The 23218-nt window shown below is 42.2% G+C and overlaps 1 protein-coding gene across 4 annotated transcripts in view; it reads left to right on the top strand.

Annotated features, from left to right (window-relative positions):
- SDK1 (sidekick cell adhesion molecule 1) overlaps positions 1 to 23218 on the top strand; it is a 503056-nt gene that overhangs the window by 194502 nt on the left and 285336 nt on the right. For all 4 annotated transcript variants that reach the window (XM_058157083.1, XM_058157082.1, XM_058157085.1 and 1 more), the window contains one exon: positions 2276 to 2409. In XM_058157083.1, coding sequence (XP_058013066.1) covers positions 2276 to 2409 — 134 coding nt within the window. The remainder of the gene's footprint in view (positions 1 to 2275; positions 2410 to 23218) is intronic.

Below are 23218 nucleotides of genomic sequence, written 5' to 3'. Positions count from 1 at the left end.
CCCCGAGATTTGGAAAGCTTTCTTTGTTTTTTTTTTGTTTTTTTTTAAAAAACAAACAAACACCATTTTGTAGTAGTTTTTTGTATAAATATTTGTGAATGACTATTTGGTGCGAGCTTTTAGGACTGGATGTTGTCCCTGTAAGTCAGGGGTGTCCCAACTTGGCAACTTTAAGACTTGCAGACTGCAACTCCCAGAATTCCTCTGGGAATTCTGGGAGTTGGAGTCCACAAGTCATAAAGTTGCCAAGTTGAGACACCCTGTTGTGGTCCGCCAGCAGCCTGCAGAGCTGGCAAAGGAGTCAGACAGCGATGAGGCTGAGGAAGAACATGGGCCAGTCCTGGAGGCTGGGGAAGGCCCGGATGAGGGCTCTGTGTTGGAGGCAGAGGTGGGGCCAGGGCAGTGGTGGGATTCAGCCAGTTCGCACCACTTTGGGAGAACCGGTTGTTAACTTTCTGAGCAGATTGGCAAACTGGAAGAAATCATTAGGGCAGTGAATCGGTTGTTAAATCACTTGAATCCCATCACTGGGCCAGGGCCATCGGGGAGTGATGTGCGGACTCCAGAGCCTCCAGAGGCTGACAGTAGTGAGGCAGCAGAACAGGAGGAGCCTGTTCCTAATGCACGCATGCAAAGAGCTGCCAGAAGGCGAGAGCAGCTCAAGCAAAGAGGACGACTCGGGAGTAGGGCCAAGAGATGATTGGCCCCTCCCATAAGGCTTAAAAGACCAGCAACAGCATTTGGGATCTTTTCCGGAAAACAACGTTGATAGCTTTGTCTTGTTGCATTTGTTTTGTATCGGCGTCTTCTGAACTTTTGCCAAGAAAGGCCTTTGGCAGTTTGCCTAATTGGACCAAGGTTAGTGATAGGACTGAGGAATTTGTGTTGGGAGGAATTTGCTTTAATTTAGTTGAAGAATGAATTAATCCCCCCCGTACTCCCCCCGCTTTTGGCACGCAACCACAAAAAGGTTTGCCATCACTGCTATAGTGGCTTGCTATGTCAGGATTGATGGGAGTGTTCTTGATGGTTTCTTGGTTAGCCTGTTGTTGTACTGCTAGCTTGTTTATAGCTTGGGTAGTTTCTTGATTGTTTTCTTCTTGATTGTTGTATCAAGTATCAAACTTGGTGTTAATCTCTGCTCATCTGGGTGTTGATTGTTGGTGCGGAGGTGTTTTTGTCTTTTTGTTTCCTTTTAGCTTTTTGGTGGTCTCTTTTGAATGGCATGTAGATGTTGTCTATCTCTACGTGCCCGTTGATGGCCAACTGACTTCAGCAACAGAGGGGTCAATGCCTGGTATGCACTACCTGACTCTGTGGTTTAATCCCCAAACCCCCGAAATTTTAACCTTAGACTGTCTACTGTTGACCTCACCCCTTTCCTAAGAGGTCTGTATGGGGTGTAAATAAGGGCACCAACGTGCCTACTGTCCCTGTCCTAATGTTCCCTTTAATTGTATTCACTTTATGTATTCAATTCATGCTGATACTTATATATATTATCTAATACGTACTCGACAAATAAATAAATAAAATAAAATAAAACAAATAAATGTGTCTGAATGCCAGGCTTCCAGGCTACCAGATTTCCCATCCCTGAGAACTTATATTCTGATTTTCACCTGTAGATAAACCATCATTCTTTAAATGGTGTGCTTTAAAGCGCTCCATGGCATAGGACCGGGTTATTTACGGGACCGCCTGCTGCTACCAATTGCCTCCCATCGACCAGTGCGCTCCCATAGGGAGGGTTTCCTCAGGGTGCGGTTGGCCAGACAATGTCGACTGGCGACCCCCAGGGGGAGGGCCTTCTCTGTGGGGGCTCCTGCCCTCTGGAATGAGCTGCCTCCAGGGATACGACAACTCCCCGACCTCTGGACCTTTTGACGCAAGCTAAAGACATTTTTTGTTCCATCACGCAGGGCTGGCTTAATTTAGTTTTAATAGGGGTTTTATTAGCGTTTTAGTTTTTCTGGGCCTAATTAAATTAGTTTTTAAAAATGTTTTTTTAATTTTTGTGATTTTTGTTTTTACTAGGCTGTAAACCGCCCTGAGTCCTTCGGGAGAAGGGCGGTATATAAATCCAAATAATAAATAAATAAATAAATAAATAAATAAATAAATAAAATAAATAAAGTTTTTTCTTCTGAATGCCATATATACACCTCCCAGTTGAGATGCGCTATTCTTGTTTCGCAGCATGCCCAGCCCAAAGGTGCCTGGTCCTAACTCAATAAACATTCTTATATATATATTTTTTTCTCCCGCAATACAGAACCATCACCCTAGAAAACCAGTTGGCCATTCTTGCAACATTGCCGACGGATGCCGGGAACTACTACGTCCAAGCGGTGAATGAAAAGAACGGAGAGAACAAGACGAGTCCGTTGATTTGCCTGAACGTGACAAGTGAGTAGCCATAATTTTGACAAAGAGAGCACAACACAGAAGCTGTTTGTTTCTTTCCTTAGTCCACAGGTGTTAGAGTTGCCAGGGTCAGACACCTGTACTTTAGAGGCTCATTCCAATATAAGGAGAAATGCGAGGGGGGGGGGATATTTTCTGTCAACCAGACAGGATTTCTGCTGTATAATTGGACTGCTTGGCGAGAGGCACTAATATTTCATTGCCTGAAATGATTGTTTTGCTCCAGTGATTGCAAGTAGAGATCAAAAAAACCCAAACAAACAAACCCTGACAATGGTGTCATATAAGAACCCATCTCATAAAACAATAGAAAGAAACGCGGAGGGGAGAATTTATATAAAAACTTTTCTCTCTCTTCTGCTCGCGTTATCTAATGAGAAGTCACAGGCTAAGAAGCCAGATCTGGAAAATCTAGTACCGTAAAGTGTTTTGCTCCAGCTTGCCTGCTACACCTGGTAGAATAGCCTTGGTAATTGCTTTACCCCGTTGTTTTAATTTTTTTTTGCATAAATTCTGACACGTAACCTCTCAACTTTTTTCTTTTCTTTTTTTTATCCCCTGGCTACCCAAGAAAAGCCTCTATACTTAGAATTTAATGACACTCATTTATAAAGCAGGCTTTAATGGTCTGTATTACATAACCACTAATGCACTCTGCAGCTCATTTTCTGATCTTAATTAACATTGTGGAACAATCGGTTTATGACCATGGGAATAAAGCATTTACAGTACTCCATAGGGGGCAATGCATGCTGTGTGGGGGGCTTAGAAAAGAAAAAGGGAAAGTTTCCTACGAGTTGCAGAATTTACAGAGGTGGCTAAAAAGTTAATGACTAAAAGAACAGGAAAGCCAGCATACTCTCTCTCTCTCTCTCTCTCCTTCTCTCTCTCTGTGTATGTTTGTGTGTGTGTGGTGTGAAAGACCAAGTCCATACATGAAAGTCCAATTAAACTGATTTATTGCTGAACAGCCTATGCACAGAAATCTTATTGAGTGAGTGTCAGCACCTGCTAAGAGTTAAGAGAAGGGTGCACAGAATTCAAGGAAGATTGGACTTAGTTTGCTTGTGGCTACTTAGCGATTCTAGGCTGATCCCTCTCTTCACTCCACCCTCAGTTTCTGCCGCTTCTTCTCCTACAGTGTTTTAGGATCAATAAAGAGGTTGGAATCTTGATTCCAACAGTTTTGACGATGCTTTAGTGTCAGAAATGCCAGTATTCAGGGAAGTTGGAAGAGCCACCAAGGATGCTCCATGTGAGGTTCCCGAATTAAATCTTGCTCCAGGACTAGTATCCATCCAGGCCAGAGAGCCAGATTTTATTTATTTTTATGTATTATGAAATTTATATGCTGCCTATCTCACCTAGAGCTGGGTGGCTCACAGCAAGGCAAAATCAACAAGGTTCTACATTAAAATATTAAGATAATATGGAAGTTTAACGTTTCAAGTAGCAAAGACGACCAAGGTGTGAAGGGGGCAAGGTGCCCATGGGTGAAGATGGACTCTTCTCTCAATGCATTAGCCACTTCCAGCGCGACATGCTTACATCGGGGTGCCAGACCGAGCCGGGTTTCAAGACCCCCTACAGAAGGCCAAGACGGTGGATGGATGGATCTCATCTTTAACTTAACATAATAACAGAGTTGGAAAGGACCTTGGAGGTCTTCTAGTCCAACCCCCTGCCTAGGCAGGAAACCCTACACCATTTCAAACAAATGGCTATCCAACATTTTCTTTAAAATTTCCAGTGTTGGAGCATTCACAACTTCTGGAGGCAAGTCGTTCCACTGATTAATTGTTCTCACTGTCAAGAAATTTCTCCTTTGTTCTAAGTTGCTTCTCTCCTTGATTAGTTTCCATCCATTGCTTCTTGTCCTGCCTTCAGGTGCTTTGGAGAATAGCTTGACCCCCTCTTCTTTGTCTGACATGATTCTTTGTCTGACATGAATCTGACATGATTCTTCTCAACCTCTTTTTCAAACCATACCATTTGCCAGCTGTGAGCGCCTTTGAAGACCCACCGTTCCCATCCTTGAATTATGTGTTGGGCAAAGAAATAATTCCTTCCATCTTACCCCAACCTCACCCCCCTCCCTCCCCCGTTTAATTTCAATGATGGCCCTATTATACTGACCATACTTCGCCTTGATGTTTTGCTTATTAATGTTCTCCGTTTAATTGATTTACGAAACAAGCTTTGGGCACGCCAGATGCTGGGGCTCATCCGCAGTAAAAGTCGTAATTTAAAGTAAGTTAAATTTCTCCACCATGAAAAACGGCAGCAGGAGGAATGTTTAAATATCAATACCATAAAAGTAACAAATGACAGCCAAGAGAGACATACGGTATTTAACTGCTTTGGAAGTCTTTTTCTCCAAAAGCCAATGGATGGGGAGGGGAAGTCATTGGAAAGCAGTTGTCCCAGTTGGGATGAGGGCTCAAGCCTAGACTTGGTCTGAACCTAGACAAGGTCTGAACCCCTCACCCCACCCCTTGAACCTTAACTGGTCTTTCCCAGGCAAAAGCTGACAGTCTGGGAAGATTCCTATATTATAGGCAGAGAACAATGAAGTCGCTAGATTGAACTCTACCTATTACAGATTAACAGAGTTGGAAGGGACCTTGTAGGTCATCTAGTCCAACCCCCCCCTCAAGCAGGAGACCCTACACCATTTCTGACAAATGGCAGTCCAATCTCTTCTTGAAAGTCTCCAGTGATGAAGCTCCCACAACTTCCGAAGGCAATTTCTGTTCCATTGGTTGACTGTTCTCAGTGTCGGAAAATTCCTCCTTATTTCCAGGTTGAATCTCTCCTTGTTCAGTTTCCATCCATTATTCCTTGTCTGGCCTTCGGGTGCTTTGGAAAACAGCTTGACACCCCCCCTCCTCTCTGTGGCAGCCCCTCAAATATTGGAAGATGCTCTCATGTCCCACCTGGTCCTTCTCTTCACTAGTCTAGCCATGCCCAGATATGTGAGTCTGGTTGTTTGTGTTGCCCAAATCATCCAAGTGAATTGATGACTCACTACCCCAACTGGGGTACACACTTCCCCCCCCCATATCCCCAAGAGCTTAAAGCTGAGTGTCTTAATGTTTCTTCTTCCTTTGTTAATTGAGAGTCAAAAGGATAGAAAATCAAGGACTTTTCCTAAACCATTTTGAGTTGGATCAACAGTGACCTGAAGACCAGCGGTGCTTTTTGATCTCTTTTAAACCAAGTGAATTACTTTTCAAGCTGTTTACGACACAACATTCTACATCTCTCTTCAAACAGTTCATTAAAAAAAACAACAACACAGACACACACACAACACCACCAAGAGTCTAACTTGAGCAAATGACTAACAGGCAAGTTCGAAATTGATGGCCATCAATAATCTCTTTTGGCACCAGCTTGGGTTTTCTGCTACTCTGCTAATTGGTGATGCCATTTCAGGCTTCGCTGTAAGGAAGGCGTGACATCTGGCAGATTATTAATAAAGTAAATTTTCTCTGCCACAATTCACAACGTTAGGAGTTGCATGCTTCCCCCCCACCCCCCGCACACATTTAAATGACTTATCTTTCTTCCCTTCCATGCAGGCTTTTTTTTAAAATGCAAAATACGACGGATGAACGTTTTAAAAGTCTGTCCAACCAGTGGTTCTGAGAAGTCCATAGATAATATAGACCAGGGGTTTGCAAACTTGGCTCTTTTAAAACTTGTGGACTTCAACTCCCAGAGTTCCTCAGCCAGCAAAGCTGAGAGTTAATATATAATATAACAACAGAGTTGGAAGGGACCTTGGAGGCCTTCTAGTCCAACCCCCTGCCCAGGCAGGAAACCCTACACTATCTCAGTCAGATGGTTATCCAACATTTTCTTAAAAATTTCCAGAGTTGGAGCATTTACAACTTCTGCGGGCAAGTCGTTCCACTTATTAATTGTTCTAACTGTCAGGAAATTTCTCCTTAGTTCTAAGTTGCTTCTTTCTTTGATCAGTTTCCACCCATTGCTTCTTGTTCTACCCTCAAGTGCTTTGGAGAACAGCCCGACTCCCTCTTCTTTGGGGCAGCCACTGAGATATTGGAAGACTGCTATAATGTCTCCCCTAGTCCTTCTTTTCATCAGACTAGACATACCCAGTTCCTGCAACCGTTCTTCATATGTTTTAGCCTCCAGTCCCCTAATCATCTTGGTTGCTCTTCTCTGCACTCTTTCTAGAGTCTCCACATCTTTTTTACATCGTAAAAAAAGTTGAAGTCCACAAGTCTTAAAAGAGCCAAGTTTGCAGACCCCTGATATAGACAATTGTTTTAACGGAGATAAGTAATCCCCCACCCCCCCAAACATTGCAAAGAAAAGAAACCATTGTCTTGCTGATAATAGAAAAGTAATGAAAGGAATAAAATTACACCCTTGGTTTGGTCGTATTGTAATTAATTTTTAATATAAGGATATCACTTTGCCCTGGGACTTCATCTCAGGGCACAAAGAGGCCTGGCATCTCTAATAAACAGCTCTTTCATCAAACGTCTTTAGCGATTAATTTATTCCTCAATCCTCACGCAAGCTTTCTAACAATAGGGCATTGTCCACATTGACTGCTCTACCAGTTTATGAGATTCACCCCTCCGGGCTAACAATTTTGCTCATTGTGCTGCACTTTTACATATGGATTATGCCTCTGTAGATTTAATTATACTAAATAAATATGTAGGTATGATAAATCTGTGCAAGGGGGGGGGGAAACAGTCCAAAAAAACGTTCACATGCTTCCTCATTGAACACGTCTCTGGTTGACAGGATTAAAAATGGATGTGAGCCTCCTACTTATAAAGCTGCGATTTGAACTTGATAGGCTGATAATTCCCCCCCCCCCTCTCTCCTGATGTCTAGATGTCACAGAATTCACTTTCGGTGAGCCAGGCAACATTTTGGCCTGTTAAAAATAGGAGATTGGCCCTGAAAATAACTGAGTTACATTGTGGTTCATCAACACTTCTTGCAAAAAAACCGCTTGGGGTAAAAAACAAAAAAACAAAAATCATTCTAAATGTTAATTAAGAAAAAGAAGAAGCACTAGTACCCATTTCTATCCGTGGGATGGCAGCCAATAAAGGCATCGAGTTAAATCATAGCCTGAATTTTAAAAGTGGGAAATATTAAAGCAGTATATTCAGTGGAACTGCCTGGATGTTATGTGGATTTTCTATTTAGGATGCAGAGTATGGATAAAAATTGCATAAAATCGGAGGAAGGCATATCGAAGATTGGAGGCACCTTAGCCCTGATCTTAACCCTTCCATAAGAATGTCTCTGGAGATTCTCAGTCCTCCAGATCATGATTGTCCCAAAGGTGCTTTTTTCAAGAGGCAACTGGACTTTCTTGTTTTATTTTGAAGCTAGAATAGAATAACAGAGTTGGAAGGGACCTTGGAGGTCTTCTAGTCCAACCCCCTGCTTAGGCAGGAAACCCTACACCACTTCAGACAAATGGTTATCCAACATCTTCTTAAAAACTTCCAGCGTTGGAGCATTCACAACTTCTGGAGGCAAGTGGTTCCACTGATTATGTTGAAGGTGTTGAAGGAAGATGTTTCGCTACCCATCCAAGAAGCTACTTCCAAACTTCTTCTTCAAGATCTATGGAAGTTCTCAGTCCTCCAGGTCATGGGTGTCCCCCAAAGGTGCTTTTTTCAAGAGGCAACTGGACTTTCTTGTTTTATTATGAAGATGTTTCGCTTCTCATTCAAAAAGCTTCTTCAGCTCTGATTGGATGGTGGAGAATGGAAGGATTTACATTCCTTGCAGACAAAGGTGGTCCTTTACATTCTTTTAAAGGGTTGTTGGAGGTTTTTCTGGGTCCCCGGGGTCACCTGAGTGGTGCAAATGAATCTAGCACAGCTCCACAACGCAGGCTTTTCAGCAGTTCCAAGAAGGCTCTGCACCACTTCAGAGCCGAAGAAGCTTCATAGATGAGAAGTGAAACGTCTTCAAAAGAAAACAAGGAAGTCCAGTTGGCTCTTGAAAAAGCATATTTTGGGACAACCATGACCTGGAGGACTGAGAATCTGTTCTGTCCCCCCCCCCCCAACCACAATCAAGAAGACACGCGAGCTGACTATAACTGCCAGCAATTTATTCCTACGACAGATATCAGTTCTGGCAACGAACCTGTGATTGCCTGCCAAGTTCTCTTATCTCCTCAGAAGCCAGTGTAACTGCAGTTCGTTGCTGGAGCAACCAAGAGTTCAGAAATAAACAGAAATCCAGAAGCCAAATTCTTAGTCTCGAAATATTGCAGCCAAAGTTTCCAAGAGTCAGTTTTTGTCCGTCACAAGAAGCTATAGAGCAGCTCCTCCTGCTTTTATACCCTGTGGAGTGTGGCTCCCTGACTCAGCACTCTCTAGGCCTGCCCCACCCCTTCTTTTGTTGTTCCCACCTCTCCTTTCTGCGATGCCTGGGATTTAACCAGGACTGATTGACAGCAGCTGGGTCTTGGAGCTCTGCCAGGGAGGAGGAGGAGGAGTCGGGGGAAAGAGGCCAAGTCAGGTCCTCCTCCTCCACCTGGCCTGCCTCTGGGACCTGGAGCGGAGCCAGAGAAGAAGGTCTTGCTCTTCCCCCTCACTCTCTGAGTCACTCTCTGCCAAGAGGCTAGGCTCGGGAGCCGAAGACACAACAGAATCTCTACAGAATTTAGCTATACAATTTGGGATGAAGACCCTTTGGATGGTGTGGGAGTAGGAATGGCTTTCCAGAGTTAAAAATTGCAGACTGCAGGAACCAGGAGCACCACTCAGGTGACCCTGAGGACGCAGGTAAACCTTCAAGTGCTTCAACGATCCTCTGAAAGGATGCAAACGACCAGCTGTCTTGCAAGGAGTATAAATCCTTCCGTTCCCCACCATCCAGTCAGAGCCGAAGAAGCTTCTTCGATGAGAAGCGAAACGACTTCAAAAGAAAAAAACAAGAGGAGGCAACAAAATGTACTCTCAGTTTTGAGTTTATCAAATATTTCTGGTCTAAAGATCTAATATGTGTTTCTTGTAAACAGGTAATGTCATTTTTAAATTGTTTCAAATAATGAAATACTTTCCTTCTCTTCTGTGGTGAATTCAAACCATTAACGTTCCAAGATAATAGTTTAACTACCTGTATTACATGATTTTGAAACACAGAATTCCAGGTGATTCAGTTGCAAGGAAAAGAAAAAAGAAAAAGAACAGAAGCCCCCCTGATTCATTGCGTCAAATAGCTTCCACTCCTCGCTTCGCTTTCATGGATGACTTTGGCTAAAATGAAATTAATCTTTAAACTTAATTCCCCCCCCTCTCATCTAAGAAGTCACTATGGCGCAAAGAGAGGACTGGGATTTATTTCCCCCCTCCCCTGCAATGTTACACAGCTTTGATTCCCTCACCAAATATAATATGTAGAGCAAAATCAGTCTTACAAGTTATGCCCTGTTTAAATCCATCTGTGGAATAATAACATTTCATTTCCCCCACTTCACTTTCTTGATAACCTTTAAGGTTTCTTCCTGTCGAACAAAATTCTGGAGTCCCCCCCCCCAAAAAAAACCTGCAGCAATTTGTTCTTCATTCTGCAGCTCACATGAGGCAGAGGAATATCTGCTTTATGCTCGAGCAATCCTTCAATATTCCTTTGTCATCCAGAAAGCTAATTTCAAGTAGCTGTACAAGTGTTTTGGAGCTAAGCTAGATCTATGTGGATAATATCAAATGCAATTCAAAACTGTACTCTCGTTCTCTTGACAGAGAATATTTCACGCTGCCTCTAAACTTCAAAGGGGGCTAATATACATACACCTGAAGAAAAAAGAGCGAGGAGGAAATAAAAGGAGTTCTTTGTTTAATTATTTCGAGAGTTGGAAGGGGAGGGGAAGAGGAATACAGCTAGGCCCACTCGGTGTGTGACTCATTATCCACCTGGCCTTGCTTAGTTGTGTGGTGATGTTCTTTTTGCCGAGTACTGCATACAATCGATCCGAAATCATGTTTTCAAGTGTTGAACAAGAAAAGGAAGCTATTGTTCTTTATGTTGTGGAAAACATAAAGTAGCTCTTAGACGTCCTTCGGATTGAGATGTTTGCGTCGTATGCGTGTGAATTAGAATGGCACTGCTCCAAAAGAAGAGACTGTTCGTAGCTCGGGTTGAACTGTGGGATCTTTGGTGCTCTCTAAGGCTTGGTGGTTTTCTTGCAGATGTTTCATGACCAGACTAGGTAATGTCATCAGTGCGAGGAGGAGGAGGAGGAGGAGGAACAATGGCGGAGTCCTTGATGCTCTCTGAGCTTGGTGGTTTCTTTGCATATGTTTCATTACCCAACTAGGGAACATCATCAGGGCTAGAAGGGAGGGAGGGTTGCTCTTTATTTATAGGCAGCAGCTTGCCTTGCCATTTGGTGGAGGTATGGTTTCCCCTTTGGTAATTCCTTGATTAGGGCATTGTTTACTGCATGGTTGTTCACCTGATACTAATAAAAGAGAATATTTGTAGCTCAGGGTTGATCTGTGGGGTCTTTCTTGCTCTCTGAGCTTGGTGGTTTCCTTGCAGACGTTTCATGACCCAACCAGGTAACACGATCAGTGTTAGAAGTGGGTGGGATTTGTGGAGAGGAGGAGCAAGGGGGTCAAGAAGATCAAGAGGAGGACTGTGGGGTCCTTCATGCTCTCTGAGCTTGGTTGTTTTCTTGCAGACATTTCATGACCCATCCAGGTAACATTATCAGTATACCGATAATGTAACTCTGTTGGGTAATGAAACACACGCCTACCGTTCCTGTCCTATCGTTTCCTTTCGTTATATCCAGTTAATATAGTTATTACATGCTCATACTTAAATATATGCTTATATACTCTATAATTATTTCATACTTATGCTTATATATACTGTTTGACAAAAATAAATAAATAAAAATAAAATAAATAAAACATCTGTTATTTATTAACAGATACTACAGGTTCTTTTGCACGAAACAATACTAGGTATTTCTTTGACTCCCAATTGCTTGCATCCAGACTATTATTATGTCATATTGCTAAAAATAAAATGCTTTGAGGATGTTTTGTAAAGTTGACTTCAAGAAATTAGCATTTAAAAGTATGATTTGTAAATACCATATACAACATTATTATTGAATCTGGACATATTGCTGTTTTCCTGCACTGTAGAAGCCAATTGGGACTCCTTTCTAAGTCCTTTATTTATATCTGGCACATGGAATTAATCTTTCTCAATCTCTAATCGCTTTTGTTATTGCATTCGTTGAAAAGATTGGTTTCTGCTCTCTGGTTGCTGTGCCGGAATTGAGACGTTGTGGTACGAGCTCCTTCTTGGGAGCCAAAGAAGAAAAACGCAAAATTGAATTTACCCGGAAATTATTAATTATTTTATAAAACATGACACACATCAATTAGACAGGCCATCTGGGGAATTCCGTTCTGAATTTTAAAAACATAATTGCTATATGTGGGTATGTGTGAGTATACATATATTGTGCATTTATGTGCAATGCTTGCTGCTGCTGCGAGATCTTTTTAATGTAGTGAATGAAAAAAGAAGAAGAAAAAGATTTACTAATGATAGTAGATAGGCACATAGTGGCTCAGTGGCTAAGACACTGAGCTTGTCGATTGAAAGGTCGGCAGTTCAGTGGTTCAAATCCCCAGTGCCGCGTAACAGGGTGAGCTCCTGTTACTTGTCCCAGCTTCTGCCAACCTAGCAGTTCGAAAGCACGTAAAAAATGCAAGGAGAAAAATAGTGACCACCTTTGGTGGGAAGGTAACAGCGTTCCGTGCGCCTTTGGCATTGAGTCATGCCGGCCACATGACCACGGAGACGTCTCCGGACAGCACTGGCTCTTTGGCTTTGAAACAGAGATGAGCACCGCCCCCTAGAGTCGGGAACAACTAGCACATATGTGCGAGGGGAACCTTTGCCTTTACCTTAATGATAGTAGAATGTTCACTAATGGCAAACAAACAGAGAATTGGAAGGTTGAATTGAATTAACTCGTTTTCAGGGTAGAAAGTAAAATATTTTGTTGAATTCTGAAATGCAGATTGTCTTGTTCTTACTGTAGGGCCATAGTTTCCTGATCATTTTTCAACAACCTTATGGAGAATACATAGTTATCTCTCGTTTTGTCTCCATAGCTCCGGCAGTAATTTGTATGCTGCATGAGAGTTGAATGGCCCAAAACGATCATGGATGGAAAGAGACAGGCCAAGAGTACAACGGCCGTAATAATAGCTTGCCTGGGCTACAGAAAGCTGGCTGGCTTAGACAGAAGTGAGGCATCAGCTCATATTTTGGCTAGCCAAGAGGCCCGTCTTCTTTCTGCTGACATAAAACCCAGATTTTAATGAAAACTGACATTTGTGGATGCAGACGGCAGGATTATAAAAATAACGTCGGCTACTGTGAGGCTCTCAATAAAATTACTGCAGTTGCTAGACTAGCTACAAGGCCATAGTTAAAGGTTAACAATCCCAAGTAATAGATGGCATTTATTCTATTATCAAGCCAGAAATTTCATTAAAACTGAACCGTCATGTCCCACCCAGACTATTTTCTTAGGCTGCTAGATGACTAACCACAAATAACCCATAATCAAGAAGCTGTCAGTTTCTCCAAATGCTAGCCTATCTTAGCATATATAAACTGGAATTATTTGAAGGGCTCTTTTTGAGTTAGCCTTTTCTTTTCGTCAAAAATCATGTCAACTGGGGTTTCCTCAAGGAAACAGAGAGTAGACAGGTTTAGTGAAAGACAAACATGTTGCCTGTCTCTGTTTTAGTGATGAGTGCAAGGGGGAAAAAAAACCTGTAACTGTATTTGTGTTTATATGAAATAATACAGAATGTAGAATCCTCCCTCCCGCCCCAAAATGTTGAGACCATGTATATAATCTAACTGATGATAATTCCTAATGATCCTAATGATGAAGACTGGAAAAGAGCTGATGTAGTTCCCATCTTCAAAAAAGGGGGGAGGGAAAACAGATCCAGGAAATTACAGACCTATCAGCCTGACCTCAATACCAGGGAAGATTCTGGAAAAGATAATCAAGCAATGAATCACCAAACACCTAGAAGCAAACAACGTAATAACCAAAAGCCAACATGGGTTTGTCAAATACAGATCATGCCAGACCAATCTTATTGCATTCTTTGACAAACTACTAGATAAAGTAGAAAAATGTGGGTTAGACAGCATCACCATCATATGGATTCGTAACTGGCTGACCAACCACACTCAACGTGTAGTCCTCAACGGAACTACATCCACATGGAGGGAAGTATGCAGTGGAGTACCCCAAGGCTCTGTTTTAGGCCCAATACTCTTCAACCTCTTCATCAACGACTTGGACAAGGGGATCGATAGGGAACTCATCAAATTTGCAGATGACACCAAGATGGCAGGAATAGCCAACACTCCAGAAGATAGGCTCAAGATAGAGAAGGATCTTGACAGACTTGAACATTGGGCACTTATCTAACAAAATGAAATTCAACAGTGAAAAAAGTAAGGTTCTACATTTAGGCAAAAAAACTCCAAAATGCACAGGTACCTTGCTCAATAGTAGTAGAAATGTTTTCAAGGGGGGAAAAAACCAAGAAAGTCCAGTTGCTTTTTGGAAAAGCACCTTTGGAGCAACCATGACCTGGATGATAGAGAATCTCCATAGACATTTGACTTGGCTTTACTTAGACCCTTAAACCCTTTCCACTTTTCTTGCTTTATTTTTAAAGCATTGAATAACCACTGTTCCTAAGACCTGTCAGGTGTGAAACACCAGGTCTACCTTGACGGTTCCATTAAAATGTTTTATTGCTAAAAGCCTATACAGGGGAATCTTCTCAACTGATGGTCGACACCTTCTTAGAGTTAGTTAAGGACCAATGGCACTCAACGAGAGTTGGACTTAATTCCCTTGTGACTTTGCAGCGATTCTAGGCTGATCCCTCTTTTTACTCCACCTCCCAGGTTCTGCCACCCCTTCTCCTACCCTTCTACAAAATGAGTTGCCCGTATCCTATTTATCTGCTCAATGCAGCCTTCAAATGTCTCCCAGTAATTTCTTCAGGATGGAGGCAGGGGATGTTTCAGGGGCCTTCAGAGCCTCTCTAATGCCTTCCGTATAGCAACAGAAGTTATGTCTGTCCCGTTGACGAATGGAAGTCTTTTCTCCTATGTCATCTACGTATAACTCCTTTTTTTCTTTCACATGTCCGTTATTTCTTAGTAAAGAGGTGGAAGCCTTTGATGCAAGCTAAAACTTCCCATTAAGAAAAAGAGGTTGTCAAGTTACCAAGACGGCTGTTTTTTTTTATTTCCCCTCAAATGTAAACATATGTATACAGTTTTTCTTTTGGCAACCTCTTTAAGACGTTAAGCATGCAGAAGAGGAGGAGTTGTGTTATATTAATCATGTAATTAATAATTAATAATATTCCCCAGGCGACGGATGCAACATCGCTATGAGAATGCCAACGGAAGAAAACATTTACCATTATCAAACAAAATTGTGGCTCCCCTCTAGAGTTCTATCGCATGGACAAATTCCCCGGGTTTATTGGCTGATCAGGATTAATATTTTACAGGAGACGTGCATGATGGTTGCTAAAACTTCTCAAATGATGAGCTCTCAGGGAAAAGCATACTGGGACCAAAGATTGTCTCTGAGCATCCCGCTGAATAACAGAAAATACATCTACTTCATGGCCCAATGAAGATGGGGAAACCCTAAAATTTTAATCGTTCCCCATTCCCTGCATTTTCAAACTGCATTTTGGCGAGAAAAGATGGATTAAGCAATTCGGTTTAGTTTTAAGTACCTAGAGCATGGAATCCTATTTCCTTTCCTTTCCCAAATATTACGGACAAGGCAAGTCTAACTTGACCAGTCCTTAAAAATCCTTGAAGAAGGGGATTGCTGGACAAGATCTAGTTATGACAAGACAACAGCTTCAGCTGGGGGTTGAAGTCCACCTATCTTAAAGCCACCAACATTGAACACTGGTCTAAGGCATCAACCAGCTTGCCTTTCCCCAACGTTCATTAGATGTTCTTCTGGAAGAGGTTCCTCAAATTGAGGTTAACTTCTGCTTCAGGTAAAATGGCAGGTAGCAATGGGGTTTAGCGGCCACTCTCCAGATGCAATCTTGTTTCATGCCTGGGGCACTCAAGATTTACACCTGCAAAAGCAGAAAGAACGAAAAGCAGGGTAGAAAAACGATGGATTTTCAAATGCTGTGACTCGGGCCCTGGCAGGTTTATCTTGAGTATCACAACAAGTGACATTTTCACAGCTTTTGCAGCAGGTAATTAGAAGTGAGTGATTTCAATTGCAAATAATATTTTCAAGGTGATCGGAGAGGTTAAATGGAATCTTTTAGAGGTAGATGAAAGGGTCTAGAAAAATGGCAAAACACAAGCGCTATAAATCAAGGGCAGAAATTCAGATGTTGATTTTTTTTTTATTCCCTTCCTGGAGTTTACTGACTTTCTGTCTTGAAAACCTTGATATACCAGCTTGGGTCTTCATTTCCCACGGAGAGGGCCATCTCTCTTGTTGGGTTTTTTTTTCTACTCACTGAGTTGTTGGCCATGGAATACGAAATAAATTGCTTATTTAGGTGCAGGTTGCTTGTGGCTGCCAAGATCCTGACAGAAAGTAGAGATGGATTATCTCCAGGTTTAAGAGAAATCTGCAAAAAATGTAATCTCTGTGAACCAAAGCATATGCATATATATATATTGTCTATTTATTATAGAAACTTTCATTTCACAGCAAGTGAGCGAGACTCATACATCTTTGTATAGACATTGATATTGATACGCTCCTTGTAAATACAAATCTTGCATCTGTCTGGTGTTGTTTTCGGTTGTTGGCATTGAATGTACTGTGCTTGGGTGGGGGGCAAGCCCCCTAAAGAAAATCCATATGAGACAATGGCCATTCTGGTATATTAGTTTTAGATAATCAATTGGCTCCAACAGCATTGAGTTAGAATTGCTGGTGTATTTTGATCAATCTCAACTAAAGATCAAATGGCTTCCATGAAGAAAGCATTTTAATAGACATATGACAATTTACCAGCAAATTATCCAGTTGCCTGACTGTAATGAAGTTGTGTATAGTCACAACTGCTTCTCTTCAGCTATAAAACTGATCAAGTTCTTAGTTAATTACAGAACAGAGCTGGAAAGGACCTTAGAGGTCTTCTAGTCCTGCCCCATGCTCAAGCAGGAGACCCTATCCCATTTCAGACAAGTGGCTGTCCAGTCTCTTCTTAAAAACCTCCAGTGATGAAGCATCTACAACTTCTGCAGGCAGGTTGTTCCACTGGTTAATTGTTCTGACTGTCAGGAAATTTCTCCTTAGTTCCAGGTTGCTTCTCTCCTTGATTAATTTCCATGCGTTGTTTCTTGTCTTGCCTTCTGATGCTTTGGAAAATAAGTTGACTCCCCTCTTCTCTGTGGCAACCTCTCAAATACTGGAACAAAATAGTTATTGATTGTCTCTTGGACAATCAATGATTATTTTTCTAAACTGATATGACTTACCTGCCTTTCTAAGTGGTTTACGAGGAAGTATCCAACAAAAGTGCGTATAGCCAAGGCGATGGTTTTCCCAGTTGCAATGTTTGTCTGTGAAAGTTGGACCATAAGAAAAGCTGAGCACCAAAGAATTGAGGCCTTTGAACTCTGGTGCTGGAGAAGTCCTCTGCAAGTCCCTTGGACTCCAAGGCCATCCAACCGGTCAGTCCTAGAGGAGATCAACCCTGACTGCTCTTTAGAAGGACAGATCCTGAAGAGGAACTCAAATACTTTGGCCACCTAATGAGAAGAAAGGACTCACTGGAGAAGAGCCTAATGCTGGGAACGATGGAGGGCGAAAGAAGAAAGGGACGGCAGAGAACGAGGTGGCTGGATGGAGTCACTGAAGCAGTTGGTGTGACTTAAATGGACTCCAGAGGATGGTAGAGGACAGGAAGGCCTGGAGAAACATTGTCTATGGGGTCACAAAGGGTTGGCCACGACTTTGCAACTAACAACAAAGGGTAGAAGTTCATCCAGAACTTTGTGAAAAGGTGTTCAGATCAAATTAACCTCTCTCCAGAATTGAACTGAATTCAGTTCAATTCAGAATTGAAAATACGATGATATTTTTTCTTAATTGCATCGTCACACTGACTCTGAGATCTTGGAAATGATTCCTGACAACATTTAGCAGGTGATATTTTGGGTAGTCTCTGTGATCGTATAACCCCGAGGTCTTCAAACTTGGCAGCTTTAAGGCTTGTGGACTTCAGCTCCCAGAAAGCTGTGCTGGCTGGAGAGTTCTGGGAGTTGAAGTCCACAAGTCTTAAAGCTGCCAAGTTTGAAGACCTCTGGTATAACCCATCAGTTGATGAAAACTCCAGAAGGACTGCTCCCTCAGCACTTCTCTGAAAGCAAAGGATCAATGCGGCTACATAAATACATTGGCTTCCGATTGCTAATGTAAGGAGACGTATTAAAACGCTCTTTTTATGCATTTAATTTAGTCATCCTTTTGTGATGTTGGGAACGGAAGGCCTTGAAGAGCACAAAATGCAAATGAGAATCATTGATTCAGAGCGGAATCTAAAAACTAAAACTAGAATAAGAAAAGAAAAAAAAACGGGTTAGGTATAATAAGGAAGGAAATTCATTGGCTCATTGAGGCAGAAACAGAAGTATTTGCACTTATGAACCCAATACCAGGAGTGTTCAGGATCTCTTGTGTAGAGTTTACACTACCTAGGCAATTCCTGTTTGGGTGTAATGCAAATTTTACCATGGTTGAAAAGATCCTTGACAATTTATGCCTTTTCATTATAAGTAATGACTGATAAGCTGTCATTAAGATATATCACAATCAAAGGCGGAGGGACTATCGGTTTTTCAAAGGTTATTTTAAAATATTTATCTGTGTAATTATTTTTTTTTTTTAAAAAAAGAATGCATATTTGCAAACTTGCGTGGATCTTTAACGCCTGGCACACTTAGAGCTACAGGATGTACGAGATCGTATGCATTCAGAAATGTTTGAAATCATATGTCATCAAATAATACGTCTTACATGAGTGTAAAATGACTCCGCGGTTGTAAACGAACGTGAAAAACGAGTAGTTAGTTGTGGTTTTCTTTTTGCTGAAATTTAGTGTCGATGCGTAGCCCCATTGGGAGTGCATGCGTTACATAACTATATTTTTAAAAGCACTATTTAAAGCCTTCCTTAAAATTCAAGAATGATGTAACAGCCAGTTATTTGTTCTGGAAAAATGGGGGGGGGACCACAATAATGAACCTGTCTTTGTGTTTGATATTGTGCTATTGGCTGGCGATTCATTTCACTTTCTCATTAATAATCTCGAAAGCATTTTGGGCGCTTTACAGCTTCTTGCTAGAGTATTTGCACCTGCCTTAGACCTCAGTCTATCTGCCAGCTCAAAACTAATCTGTGGTAGATATTAGATTTGTCATAAGCCGTTACTTTAATGGGCCAATATTTTCAAAATATTAATCCCCGGTGAACTGCACTTTAGATTAGTAATCTTTGTAATGGAAAACACTTGCCAGTCATATTTTTAATAACACCCTCCCAAGAGAAGGCAGGTTAACCTGCGCTGAAAGTTATACTATCTATAGGAAGGTTACGACTGATGCACTAAACCAGGGGTCACTAACCTCTCGGACCTCAGGGACCACTAAATTCATAATTTTAAATCCCGTAGACCACTAATATGATCTGCCTAATGACTGGCTGGGTGGCTAGGTAGTCATGTGACTGGGTGGGCATGGCCAACTCGATGTCACTTATGGGGAGGGGCGCCTCACCAGCCTCTACTCACCCCTCCCCTCCCAGCCACTCCTCCCTCCACAGGCTCTTAGGGCCCCAACAGGAAGCAGTTGCTGGAGCTAAGCTGCCACCATGAGAAAGAACTGGCAAAACAGCTGCTCAGTTCAAATTGGATCTGACCGAGAAAGAGGCTCAGCAGAAGCACCTCACTGAGGACTAGGAGCATAGGCTTTCCAAGCAGAGGGAAGACCTGTGGGAGTGCAAGGCCAGGTACTGGCCCCTGGAGGCTCAGCAGATTGAGATGGTCAGCCGGTTCCAGGCCATGAGGCAGTCCCACTGGAATGAAGCCCTCTGGCTCTTCATCACCAGCAGCACTTCCCTCCAGCCTTCATCCAAAGCCCCACACAAGGAGGCCGAAGCAGACCCTGAGTCAGAAATTCTGCCCCCCTCCAACCCACACAAAAAAACCCAAAGGGGGAGACTCTCTGCAGCGACACAAACGTTCATTGCATGTATCCGTCCCAGGGGCCGTAGTTTGAGGACCCCTGATTTGGTGCAATATAAAAATTGCAAATAATTTTTCTGTGGACCAGCAAAATTTTCTCACGGATCACCAATGGTCCACGGACCACCAGTTGGTGACCTCCGTACACATAGTCCTCACTACTTCAGTTGGCCTTGAGAGGAACTTGGTGGGCTGGAGAGTGACAGAGTTCTCCCATTTAAGACTCTGTAGCGTCTTAGGTTGATCCACAGAATATTTGATTTGATGTGTTTTGAAATTAATTTTTAGGAGCTCGGCGATGCATTTAAAACACCGCTACTTAGCACATGATTATACGCATGCCCTAATTCCTAGATGTGCCTAATATATTTTTCTGCCCGAGGCAAAGAAGATGGTACTTATCCAACTTTATATATACACTCAAGACATATAGGCATAGGGAGGAGGAGGGAGGATTGTGTATTTGGCTGTATTTGGTGTGTATTCTGGCAACCTTCTTCCCTAGTGTCAGACCTGCCCCAACTTAGACATTTAAGAAAGAAAGACCCTCAACTCCATTGGATTGAAGTGATAGGTTCTTTTACTAAAGTTAAGTGGTTGCAGCAAAAGTGAAGGTAGATCTTGAATGTTCCCCCAAAAAACTTACACTTTCCCCTAGTGGTGAAATTTAAAATTTGCTACTACAGGTTGTGTGGGCGTGGCTTGGTGGTGGTGGGTAATGTGACTGGGTGGGCGTGGCCAACTTTTTTTTTTTTTACTTTAAAAAGCATTTTTTCTACAACCCCTTCGGCCGCTGAGATGACTGACATAGTACCTACCTTTGCACAGTATACAGATTATGTCAATCAATCAATCAATCAATCAATGTAGTATGTGGCTTACCCCAAAATTGGAGATGTATGAGCACTGCACCTTATTTCTATGAGAAAGCAATAGCCAATCACCAGGTGAACATTTCCATTAGAAAAACGGAAATTGTGCGGGGAAACAGTACGGATTAAGTGGTCTCTATACTTTAAAAGGTCATTTATCATTTTCAGGCTGGATCCAAAGGTGAGCAGCAGTGAATCCCCAGAAAAAAGGGATGAGTATCAGATTAAGAAAATCCAATCGAGACTTTGACCTCCGCAAATGCAGAAGTCTGAAACGGACTCTCGTGTTTTTAGTGAGTCAGTTTGAGTAAACTTTTCAGAATTATATGAATCCTCTTTTTTTCTTTGATTACACCGGGAGGTTTATAAACCAGATTTTATTTTTTCCCAAAGATGTCCTGGCTAATAATCCAGGAATTGTCAAGAGACAAATTATACAATACGATTGTAGTCGTACAGATAACGGTGAAGGAGTTTGGTTTTTTTACAGAGCTACAATAGATTTTCTTTAAAAAAAAAATCCTTGTTATTTTTACATGTATGAACTCGGACTTCTGCTGGAATATTTCTACATTTGAAAAGGTTTCCGTTTCTGAGAACATCCCTGGAAAAAAAAAAAACTGGGATCCTTGGCGAAAGATGCTTATGCTCTTTTTATAGGGAGACGATAAAGTTTTGTAGTAAAAACAATGGAAGAAGAGTGAGGAAAGGTTGGAGGAGAAGCAATGGTAGAATTCAGCACTTATATCCGGTTCGCGTGAACCGGTAGCAGTTGCTGCGGGAGGCTCCGCCCACCCACCCGAACGTCATCACGTCCTGTTTTTGACGCTCCACGCATGCACAGAAAGCTCTGCGCATGCGTGGAAGGCTCACATTTGCGAACTGGTAGCGAAGGTAAGTAAACACCACCTCTAATGAGAAATTGTTGAGGTGAACTAAAGTATAACTTAGGGATTGATTTGTAAAACCGCCCGAATAAATTAAGGGCTTTAATCACCGAGGAACAAACTTCAGATAGCCCATGGAGTAATTTTTCTGTCTCTAATTGACATGAACAAAAGTAGGAAAAAAGGGGAAATAGTACAGAGGGTATAATTATCTTACTTGATTACCAAATTAGAAGAGTTTGTATTTATTTCATTTGCGGGTAAGATGAAAATAGGTCTGTCAGGGCTGAACGCACACTTTCATTAGCATTCTTTCATAACAGAAGGATCAAAATATCGGTTTGATGAAAAGGGTCCAGGAAGGTAAGAAGGATGGATCGAGTGGTTCAGATCTGCATCTGCATAACACAAGTTAAAATATAGCATGCCTGGATTTTGTTGTTGTTAGCTGTGAAGTCATGTCCGACCATCGCGACCCCATGGACAATGTTCCTCCAGGCCTTCCTGTCCTCTACCATCCCCCAGAGTCCATTTAAGCTCCCATCAACTGCTTCAGTGACTCCATCCAGCCATCTCATTCTCTGCCGTCCCCTTCTTCTTTTGCCCTCCATCCTTCCCAGCATCCGGCTCTTCTCCAGTGATTCCTTCCTTCTCATTAGGTGGCCAAAGTATTTGAGTTTCCTCTTCAGGATCTGGCCTTCTAAAGAGCAGTCAGGGTTGATCTCCTCTAGGACTGACTTGTTTGTTCGCCTTGCAGTCCAAGGGACGCGCAGGAGTCTTCTCCAGCACCAGAGTTCAAAGGCCTCCATTCTTTGGCACTCAGCCTTCCTTACGGTCCAACTTGCACAGCTATCCATTGCAACTGGGAAAACCATCGCCTGGATAGACCTCGGCTTATTTACTTAGCAACCGTTTGAACTTACAACATCACTGAAAAGAGTGACTTACAACCCGGTCCTCGCACTTATGACTGTCGTGTTCACACGGTCACATGATTAAAATTCGGGCACTTGGCAGCCTGCCTGTATTCATAACAGTTGCAGCATCCCGGGGTCAGGGGATTGTCATTTGCGCCCCCCTCCCACAAATGTCTCAGATTAACAAATGTGGGTCCCACTGTCATGATTTCGGACTTTTCGCCGCGAACTGAAAACATATTTGTTTGTTCGTGCGGGGCTTTCTTAAATTGTTTAATTTTAAATTTTAAATTTTTTCTCTGGTTTTAATTGGGGTTTTAAGATTCTTAATTCTTAATTATTTCGGCCATACTGTATAATAAGTTTTTTAATTGTATTTTAACTGTATATTGTTCTTTTTTATCCTGGCTGTACACCGCCCTGAGTCCTTCGGGAGAAGGGCGGTTTATAAATCCAATAAATAATAAAATAATAAAATAATAATAATGATTTAACCTTTTCGATACTTTTGGCCACGATGATTGAGTCTTCTTGGATACGTTGCAAGACATTTTGGCGAGAACCCCTCCCTCCTGAAGATGGTACGGCAGTGATGGTTAACCATTTGTCAGAGTGCCAAAACTGGAGCATACGTACATGCACACCGAAGTGCGCCGGAGCAGCGGAACCTGGAAGAGATCCTGCTGTCTGGCGTGCATGTGTGCGATGGAACTCGGAAGATCAGCTGGTGATGACATGCATCCCCACAAAGAGGGCCATAGGTTCGTCAT

Source organism: Ahaetulla prasina, chromosome 14 (assembly GCF_028640845.1).
Source record: "Ahaetulla prasina isolate Xishuangbanna chromosome 14, ASM2864084v1, whole genome shotgun sequence".
In the NCBI taxonomy this organism is placed as follows: Eukaryota; Metazoa; Chordata; class Lepidosauria; order Squamata; family Colubridae; genus Ahaetulla; species Ahaetulla prasina.
Note: the sequence above shows the minus strand (reverse complement) of the source record. Positions and strands in the feature narration are given on the sequence as shown.